General features: G+C 31.6%; 2 protein-coding genes across 2 annotated transcripts; both read right to left on the bottom strand.

Moving 5' to 3' along the window:
* Positions 1-277: 277 nt before the first annotated feature.
* LOC101502301 (high mobility group B protein 7) lies at positions 278-4,482 on the bottom strand. Its single transcript, XM_012713094.3, has 7 exons — positions 4,207-4,482; positions 3,860-4,024; positions 3,517-3,604; positions 3,349-3,435; positions 2,700-2,744; positions 2,507-2,592; positions 278-1,695 (listed from the first exon to the last, which is right to left on the bottom strand). Exons 1-6 carry the CDS (start codon positions 4,281-4,283, stop codon positions 2,542-2,544), a joined length of 513 nt encoding a protein of 170 aa, XP_012568548.1. The 5' UTR covers positions 4,284-4,482; the 3' UTR covers positions 278-1,695; positions 2,507-2,541.
* Positions 4,483-4,954: 472 nt separating this feature from the next.
* LOC101496164 (WEB family protein At2g40480-like) lies at positions 4,955-8,317 on the bottom strand. The gene is made up of 2 exons (XM_004490994.4): positions 7,853-8,317; positions 4,955-6,842 (listed from the first exon to the last, which is right to left on the bottom strand). The coding sequence occupies exons 1-2, from the start codon at positions 8,021-8,023 to the stop codon at positions 5,475-5,477; spliced, it is 1,539 nt and encodes a 512-aa protein (XP_004491051.1). The 5' UTR covers positions 8,024-8,317; the 3' UTR covers positions 4,955-5,474.
* Positions 8,318-10,412: the final 2,095 nt, after the last annotated feature.

The following is a 10,412-nucleotide window of genomic DNA, read 5'->3' as shown; positions in this document are numbered from 1 at the left end:
TCAAGCTGCATCAATTTAAAAAATTATTGACAACAAGTGTTATTAGTAGATCCAAAAATAATGTCATCAACATAAACTTGATTAATAAGAATGTCATCTCCTATTGATTTTCTAAAAAACTGTACTATCTACTTGACTTCTTTCAAATTTATTTTTAAGCAACGAGTAACTAAATATATCATACTATGCCCTAGATGCTTATTTTAGACCATACAGAGATTTCCTAAATCTTGCGTTGTTTCTGAACACTTCACTTTTTCATTTAGTATTTTTTTTTCTTCTGAAAACTCACTTGGTTTCAATAGTGTTCTTCTTTGGTCTAGGTACTAGATCCCAAACATCATTCCTCTTAAATTCATTTTAACTCTTCTTGCATTGCAAGAATTCATCCATCATATGTCAATGCTTCACCACTAGAGGTAGACTCAATTGATGAGTGTAAGCCAAACAAAATGGTATCTTTTAGTGATGATTTGGTCCTCAAATGATCACTTGCACTTCTAATTATTAGAGTTTCAAGATGAGATGACTTATACTTCCATCTAGATCTTCCTTATGACTTATCTTGACTGTTTTTTACTTGATCAGATTCATTCTTTGAAGATTTATCACATTCTTCTAATTTGTTTGCATCCTCTGATTTTTCAAGTTCTTTTGATTTGTCTGCATCTGCTTCCTCTAGATCCGGTAAACCTACACTGTCATAATCTTACTTTGACTTTTCAAGGTTAAGTTGCTTGTCATCAAATTAAACATGTATGGATTCTTCCACAATGAGTTTCCCTATTAAACACTATAAGCCTTAGATCTTTCAAAATATCCAATGAAGGTACACTTTTGAGATCTATAATCAAACTTACTAAGGTTATCTTTAGTGTTCAACATATAACAAGTACAACCAAATTATTTAAAATAAGAGATGCTAAGTTTTTTACCTTTCCACAATTCATAGTGTTTTATTTAATATAAATCTAATTAAAACTCTATCTCAAATATAACTATTAATTTATTTCTTTTCCAATTTTTTTTTTAAATATGATAAATTTGACACTAAATTTTTAGGAAATGTTCTCTAAAAAATTCTTGTTTTACTGAATTTGTGGGTATAACTTATGAGCCTAGGTGGGTTTCACAATAGATATTTCGAAAAAAAAATAATTAAAAAAAAAAAAAAAAACATCTTTTAAGTCTTAATGCTTCCTTGACCAACTCAATGTTGGAGAAGTCAACATGACGGAAAAAACGCAAAAAATATGTTGACTATCATTTTTAGTTTATTAATTAAAATAACAATCTTAAATATGAATTATCTGATTTTTTATTAAATAGAAAGTTAAACCGCAATGAAAAAAATTTCAACAATAGGAAAACCAAATCCCTTAAGTCATAAATGTTGGGTTGCACTATTAGAAGTGCTCTTTTCTTTTTTTTTTTTTTTGTTGAGGAGCTTCACTGTCCTCTATTGTTCTCACCTTTCCATCCGATTACTCCACAAGCATTAGACCATTTTCCATCAAAGATTTGTATTCATTACATAAACCAAAGTTTACATTGTCAAAATATACAAAAATAAAATAAAATTGTTGACTCCACCAAAAAAATATGATCTGATCTTAATCAAGATCATGTACCTTAAATCAAAAGTCACCCAAAAAATGTCCCCAAAAACTGTACTCTTTTCAAGCTCCATCATTCCTGTCCAACAACCAAACAACTTGTGTATTAGTAGCCACTCCAAGCAACTAAAATTTCCATTAATGCTAATAGAATGTTCTCATTAAACACAACACTCAATATGTCTCCATGATTCCAATAATCAAATTTCAAAGCTAATAATGTAATTGGGCCTACGAAATAATTTATTCAATGTCTCATTATAAGTGTCATTTTAGGTCGTTCACAATCTTTAAGAAAAAGATTGGTTATAATAATTTTTAAAGTAAAAGATGCGCAGACTAAAATAGCCATAAGCCAACATTACGTTCATTCAAGTGGAACTAAACTCGGATTGCTTAAGTAAGGTCTCAAGTTCGAGCCTTGTGGATGGAAAAACATGGATGGTAGGGACACCCTACTAAAGGTGGCCAGCCAGGTTCCTCAGTGAAGATTAGTCAGCAGTAAAAGCCGATAGATATTTACACCAATAATATGGTTAAAAAAGACTAAAATACTCATATTGAGTAGAATGGTTGAAAGAAGTAGTAGAACAATTAGATGGGCTATTTAATTAAATGAATGTATAATTGGAAAAAGTTAATAATATTGTCTTGGTATTCTAAAGTAGTAAATAGTTTTATGCAAATTTTCAAATGTGACACTTATAATGAAACAAAGAGAATAGAAGATTATGAACAGATTTTCACATATAATAAAGAAAGATACAGATGGAATGCTATCAAACTCAGTTAAATTCTATGTTGAAACTGAAAAGGAAGATAAAAAATAAAAATAAAAATAAAAAGCTTTATGTTAAGGCACTATGAGAATGGGAGAAAGATATATATACCATCATTGAATAACAAGTCATACTTAAAAGGAAGATTATGATTCTTTTGAGTCCTCTGAAGATGATGATATAAAGATCCATTGGGGCTGCAAACCATTCAAACAAGCAATAGTTCAAAACTGTGTTTGTGTAAAAGTAAATACTTAACAAGGTTGCAAGAATTGCAATATAATTGAAGATTTAGTAGCCAAACCTTCTCAACCTTTTCAACCATTGCTGAATCAGCTCCATCCTTTACCTAAACAAATCAACTTGTCAAAAACAAGTGTATAAATCATAACTTCATTTGATTATAAAGAGTGATCTGGTGAGGGTCACAAATACGACAAAGGATCTAGTTGTCTACCGTCAAAATACTATGCAGTCACTACAGTCAGCACATCTTAACCGTTGGATTAAAATTGACCGATTAATATTCCAACTTCACCAAATCATATTTCAAATATGAACTTGGAATACCAACTGTTGTGTTGTCGATTCATGAGGCAAAATGTGCTAACTGATGTGATTGCATGATATTTTAACTGCATCTAATCCAAATCCATTAAAATCAACTTCATTGATGTTAAGAAATAATGCACACAGAAAATAGTGAGAACCAGATCAAAATCACTGTGTAGCTCAATTTCATATTGAAAGAATGCAAAAATGTGTATAACAACTACAAGCAAAGCAACTGAATATATATAGTGTAAGTAAACACTTGATAACTGATGAACAAACTAACTGATTTCATAACAGAAATTCTCAAATAGAAACTTCAATGGATAATTTCTCAAAGAATAATTTCAATATATGGACATATATTGACAAAAAGATCAACATTGCCATTGTTGAGTTACCTTTATGCACTCATTAGCCTCTTTTTTCAAAGCTTCTTGGTGTTCATAGTCCAAAACTCTGGCATGATAAACATATGGTTGCTTCTCCTGAAAAGAAAGATAAATTATTTTCCAAAGGGAATGAAATTTTCATACAAAATGGAAATGAAAATGGGGGTAAGTGTTTACCTCCTCAGACATATTTTTCCACTTTTCAAACCCTATCCTATCAATTTCAACATAACTTTCCATCCCATGACCCTTCATGAAACTTTCCCTGATAAAGAAAGCTAATCAATATAGCATAAATTTTACCATAAACAAAACATGAAAATTACCTCATTTTAATTCTAAATACATAAAACAAAAACATGACTATATATCTCAATTAAATAATCTTTGAACAAAAATCATATATCATATATTTCTAAACAATGCATCAAAATACAACACTCCAATAAGTAACACTCACTATAAAAGATTGAAATTTCAATAGTACTACATTAACCCAAATTAAGGGTGAGAATGTTACATAAAAAGACGGTAAGGCGACACGGGTTGATTCTTGATTAATTGTTGATTTTTTTTGGGAAGACTGAGCATGCCAACTGTTCCTTTGAATCTTTTAACTTCCATTTTGGATTCACAATAGTGCATATCAGCCAATGCAATAGCAATGGACACACCACAAGCTCCACTACACACAATCAATCAAACTTACACATTAACATATATATAAGAAACCCAAAACACTAAAATCAAAGAAACTCCAAAAAACATGAAACAAAAGGGAAAAAAAATGAATTTTTTTATTAAAAAGTAAAATAAATAAATAAATAAAAACATTAATGGGTTTTTATTACTTTGATATTTACATACCATTTGTGAAAGGCACTACCATCTGGGGCACGACGAATGGGGAAGACCCTTTTGTTAACTCTTGGTGCTGATGCCATTAGAGAGTTATATACTGCATGCAGTGTTGCTAACTATATGATCAATGTGATGAGTGAAAAACACCTAATGAATGTGTGTGGGTTCAAATGTTGTTGTCACCAAAGGTGGTTCGGTTCAGTTCTCAAAAAATCATTTTTTTTTAGAAAAATAAAAATAAAATGAAAGAGAAAGGGTAAGAACTTTTCCCGCTATTAACCCAAAATGAAGGGGAAAACTTTTCGTGATCGCTAATTTATGGGCAGAAGATGATGGGACACTTTTTTTTTTTTGTTTTAAAAAATTCAGTTGTGGAATAAAAAAAAATAGTTAGTGCGATGTTTGGATTAATTTTTTAATAGAAATAATGATTATTTTTTTGTTAGATTGTTTAAATGTAATTAATTATTGAGTAATGTTATAATATATATACATCATTTTCCTTAAATGTTTTTTATTTTTAGTGTGGCTCCTATCATGTTGCTACTTTTATATAAAAAAGTCATTCCAGCAATAAATAAATTTAAAAATTTGTAACTTCTTTTTAATATTTGAGATCAAAACAAACTTCAAATATTTTATTTTGTAACCAAAAGAGCCTATTTTTTTTTAAATTATGCGATCATAATAAATATGATACATGCATTATTTTTTACAAAAAGTATGTGATCATAAATATATGACACTGTATATATGAATTATCAAACTTTTTATATTTGCCATCGCATCATTACATAATTGCAAATTCAATCACTGAATCCATATATTAAAGGTAAAGAACAATGGAGATACATGTGAAGCTCCCATATACCAAACTAGCAAAGACACCAAGATGTTCATCCGTGTCTAGAGAGTCCAAAAACAGAAAAATCTGCACCACATGCTATGACTATGGATTTGTTATCTCATAATATCTTCATGAAACCCATTGTTAACCAACATGGGACTCTAAACTCACATTGAATCCCCAATATACTCCCCCCCTCAAGTGAAGGAACATGACACCTAACTTACATTTGAATTCCCAATACATAGTACTTGAGTAGGCCAATCCCTTAGGAACAAAATAACATACAAAATCAAACACAAACTTCTGCACAGACTAACCAAAAATCTGACACCACACAAGAATTAATAAAGAATGGCAACAAAATGCAAGAAATTGATCCACAAGCTGTGGCTATTCATCCATGCAGTAAGCATTAGGATGAAATTCATGTCTTTTTATTATTTCGCTTTCCCAAGGGGAGCGATATTCGGATGAATCCAAACTTCTTCCTCTGTGCTACAGACTCCTTTTGATCTCTCTCATCATTCTCAGACTCAGTTGGAAGAGTTGGATTTTCCCTCAATGCTTGAAGCATTTGACTCAACGCTACCTTTGTTTCGGTGTGATCTTCCATCTCCTTCGTTGTAGTATATTCATCAGGAACCTGTTTTCTGCTAAGTAGATCTCTCATTGAAACAGAAGACCTTACAGCAGGCTTTAGAGCTTGAAAATTGGCAGCTTGATTGAACTTGTTTCGCTTAATCGAGTTATGCACGGACCGACCCTTTAGATCATTTTCAGGAATCCATCTTCTTAGAGCCTCTTCAGCAGCATGTTGTTTTCTATTTGCAGTTTCGATACTGTTTAAAGCTTCTGTTAAAACTTGTTTGCTGCGTAGAACTTCTTCTGTCGCTTCCTCAAATTTTTTCAGTATAGTCAGTTTAGAAGCACTTAATTCATCGATCTGGAAGTCGGAATAAATTACATTCTTCAAGATTGACTTTTCAGGTATTTGAACTTTCTGATGTTCTGGCAGAGAAAGTCTCGATGACATATCAACACCGGACAGAGCCTTGATTTCGGCAAGAGCAACGGCTTCAGCTGCCATTGCGGCTTCCTCCATCTTTTTAGCTGCAAACCATCTCATCTCAGCAGTCTTGATACTAAACTCATTATCTTCATACTCAAGTCCTTGCTTTGAAACTTCTGAAGGTCTTGTTTCAACCATTCCATTGTACTGTTCAGCATCAATTTTTAAATCCCTCACAATATTTTGGGGGGTATGAAAACTCTTTTCTACAGAAGCTGCTGGTGGTGGCTTTGACCTTGCTTCTCTCTGGACCACATTTTGAGCAGAGATAGCTGCAAAATTTGATTGTAGATTCTCCCGTGTTCTCTCAAGAAAAAGTCTCTCCTTCTTCATCTTCTTATTCAATATTTCGACAGAAGATTGTATCGCCCCAAGATCATTTATAGTTCTACCAAGGTTCATTTTAGCTTGTTTTAACTCCATTAGAAACGTATCGGGCGATGAAGTAGGACTCGAACTTTGCAATATCTGTTCTTGATGGTTGACAATGTTTATAGAAGTTTTAACAGGAGCTTCAATTTCTTCACACGATTTCACATCACGAGTTGCAGAACATTTCAATGCTTCCGATTGTAGCTGCTGCTTTAATTTCTCCAGAATCGTTTTGGCAGATCCAAGTTCTTCAAGCACATCAAGTGTTTCAAGTTCTTTCATTATCAAATCCTTTTCCAACTTTGCTGCTTGTTCCTCTATTTTCTTTATGTCGAAGTCTTCAATATTGTTCTGCTAATGAGAAACTTCAACATCAGAGAGTGAATTACAAAGAGGTTTGAACAAATAATTATATTTTGTTAGACAAAATGCAGGGGCAGTACAAGTACAACTTTTCAAAGGTATATTAATTGAATCATGACATTTTATGTATACTACAATTTTGTTATCAAACCCAGATTCCTTGCAGTAGCAGAATCACAGAGTTGCATCCAATAGACAAACTCGTGCATTTGATCAAAATCGCATCACCATGCTCAAATAAACTAAAATTACATTACTAAATATTAACTAGATGGAACAGTTAAAAATTATTAATGCGGTAACAACGGGGAATCCATATCGTCTGATATCTCATGCAAGTCAGAATCTATTATAGTTGCAAAAACATAACCAAACCAGATAAATGTATAAAAGAAGCATCAACATCTCAAAGGCAAGAAGCTCATCAAATAAGATTTCATTTCATTGTGAGTGATACTTAGACTCAGCTTAAACATAGCTCACATTGTATGATATAAGAGATAACTAAAGCAGTCCCATCCCATCATTTCACCAAGCAAACAAATCCAAATTAAAAAGAGAAAAAGAAAACATTGTTTGTGACTCCAATAAACCAACCAAATTTGTCCTTAAACTTACATTTTCTCTCCTACTTTATACTCATGTAAATAAAAATCATGAGTAGTCTCTAATGTTATGTGTAACCTTCCACGACTATTTTGATTGATACTTACAGTCAAATAGTAAATAACAAATAATTAAATACTTGGGGAACTATCCGAGATACATTTCAACTAAGTGGTGTGCATTTAACAGTTCTAATTATCATTTTTAAAAATTAATAACGTGAAGGATCAAATTTAGTACTATCCTAACAAAATGACACTAGTAAACAAATATTTGGCCAAAATCAAATTTTCACTCTATAGTCTACAATGCAACTTCAAAAACCACATTTACATTAACAATTACAATAACTCTAATCTAAAATAGAAAGAAAAAAAGAGGTTGAAACTTACATAAGCCTCACCAAGCCTATAAAGCGGCAACCAAGGACCGCTTCCACCAAAACGGGTAACCGCTTCTTTAACAGACTCAAACGGCATAGACGTATCAATTTCAGCTCTCGAACTTACCCTTCTTATTCCATTACCCGTTTCCAATGACTCTTCCATCATCTTCTTCTCCATAGGATTCAGAGAAACGTCCACACCACTTTTCTGACACACTCATTTTATTTATTTAAAATTACGGTGTGTGATGATTGATTAGAGGGACCGAGTTACGGACTCAGTCGAAAAGATGATAGCGAGTTAGTGAATCGGGAGAAAAGGGAAAGTAGAAAGTAGAAAGTAGAAAGCAGAAAAGAGAAGCGGTAAAGGGTGGGAGTGTGCTTTCACTTTTTTGCGGTTGATTTTTTCTTTTTTTTTTTTTGGTTGGTGGAAGGAAAAGTCAAAGAAGTTGTTGTGATGTAATGAAAATTTGCGAATAAGAATGTGACATGTCATTGATTTGTGGGAATGTGAAGGTGACGTTGGTTTTAGTGTCTGTACGATTATGCTTGATTTGGAGCGTGATTTGCGGTTTAGAGAGATGGTAGTTCTTTTCATGAATGGAAACGACGGCGTATCATACGTCCAGGCTGGGTCCGGTGTGCTACCGTTATGTGTTGTTTGAGAGTTAGGAATTAGGATGGGAAGAGAGGAGAAAACTTTGGTGGGAAGAGGAGGGATAAATGATACCTTTGATTTGTTAACAAAAGTTTGTATTGGACATTTTCAATTGTATCATATTTGAGTTAAACATGGATGAGAATTAAAATAAGGGATTTGATGAAAACAAAAAAATTTGTTTATTAAATCATGATACAATTTCTTGTCACTCGTTATAGAGCTCTCAATTTGACAAGTCCCCTAATTATTGGCTCTGACCCACATTTTGAAGGGGCCAAAAAAATTAATAATTTAAAAGACCCCAAAAACAAGACCCCCTAAATTAAAAGCCCCCTAAAAATTTGTGGGCTTAGGAAGCCCCTAGGCCCACTTTTTTTAAAAAAGAATCAATTTCTTTTTTTGAAAAATAAAGATTTTCAATTTTTTCACCGATAATTATTTTTTTATTTTTTTTTATAAAATTTTCCGATTTTTTACGATAAAAAATGTTCGATTTTTTTCGATAAAAATTTCCGATAAAAAATTTCTGACTTTTTTCGATAAAAAATTTCTGACTTTTTTCGATAAAAATTTTTTGATTTTTTTCGATAAAAATTTTCTGATTTTTTTCCGATAAAAAATGTCCGATTTTTTTTCGATAAAAAATTTCCGATTTTTTTCGATATAAAATGTCCGATTCTTTTCGATAAAAAATTTCCAATTTTTTTCGATAAAAAATGTCCGACTTTTTTTGAGATAAAAAATGTTAGATTTTTTTTCGATAAAAAATTTCTCATTTTTTTTCGATAAGAAGTTTCTGATTTTTTTTTTCGATAAAAAATTTTCACTTTTTTTTTAATAATTTTTTTTTCAAGAAAAAAAATTTAAAATTAACAAAGTATTTGGGGCCTATGGGCCCTTAGAGCCCCCTCATTTAGGCCCCATTAAATAATGGGCCTAAATTAAGGGCCTCTTAAAAGATTATTTTGATAGGGGCCTAATAATAAAACAAAAAAAGTAAGGGGGCCTTTTAGTTGGGGGCTTTTTTGACGGCTCTACTTAGTAGTAAGAAATTGGACAAAAACTGAGCGTTTAAATTCAAAAAATTATATTCAACTTAATAATATTAGTATTTGTTAGTTGAATTAAAATTTAAATGATTTTTTCACTTTTTTTTTTTAACTTTCCTTTTAAATAATAAACGTTTAAGTGTTTGTTTTTCTAGATCGAACTCATACTAGAGTGGTCCAACTTACTAATCTAATGAGTTGAATTCATATCAATCCTATTCATATCAAAACTAGTGAAGACCCAAGGATATTGAAGGTTGATTATTAAATAAGGGAGATTCAACACTAAGCAAATGGGATTTGAAGTCGACATCCCACCATAGCTCACTTGCACATTCATTCCTAGCCACATGATGGCTATAAAAGGGTTTTGAAGTCAACGAAGACACATGTCATAACTTGGTGGGTGATTTGAGAATTACAGACCTTTACCATGACAGAGTCCTTCCAAAAATCCTTGGGAATGTCATATAAAATTGACACATGGTGTAGAAAAAGGTACACTTGAATTAAACCTTAAACACCTCCAACTAATCATAAATATTTCTTAGACACAAATTTACTTGATCTTTGAAGTATGTGTAGATACACCACCAGATAGTTTGGAGTCACTATTCTCATTCTTGCACTAATAAAACAACCACATTTTATCATTAAGTCAAGTATCCATATCCACTCTAGATCAATATATTATAAAAGGTATTGAATAAAATTTTAAATTATTTTGTCCAATGTATATCAAACATTGCACAAAACAGAAATTTGTCAAATAACTTAATAATTTGTCATGTATTGTTATGTCAAGTACTTACATCTTTGCAAACCAATCAACCCAAAAAAAAAAAAATGAATCCTTT

The sequence above is a fragment of the Cicer arietinum genome, chromosome 2, assembly GCF_000331145.2.
Source record: "Cicer arietinum cultivar CDC Frontier isolate Library 1 chromosome 2, Cicar.CDCFrontier_v2.0, whole genome shotgun sequence".
Taxonomy (NCBI): domain Eukaryota; kingdom Viridiplantae; phylum Streptophyta; class Magnoliopsida; order Fabales; family Fabaceae; genus Cicer; species Cicer arietinum.
This window is presented reverse-complemented; position numbering and strand designations above follow the sequence as displayed.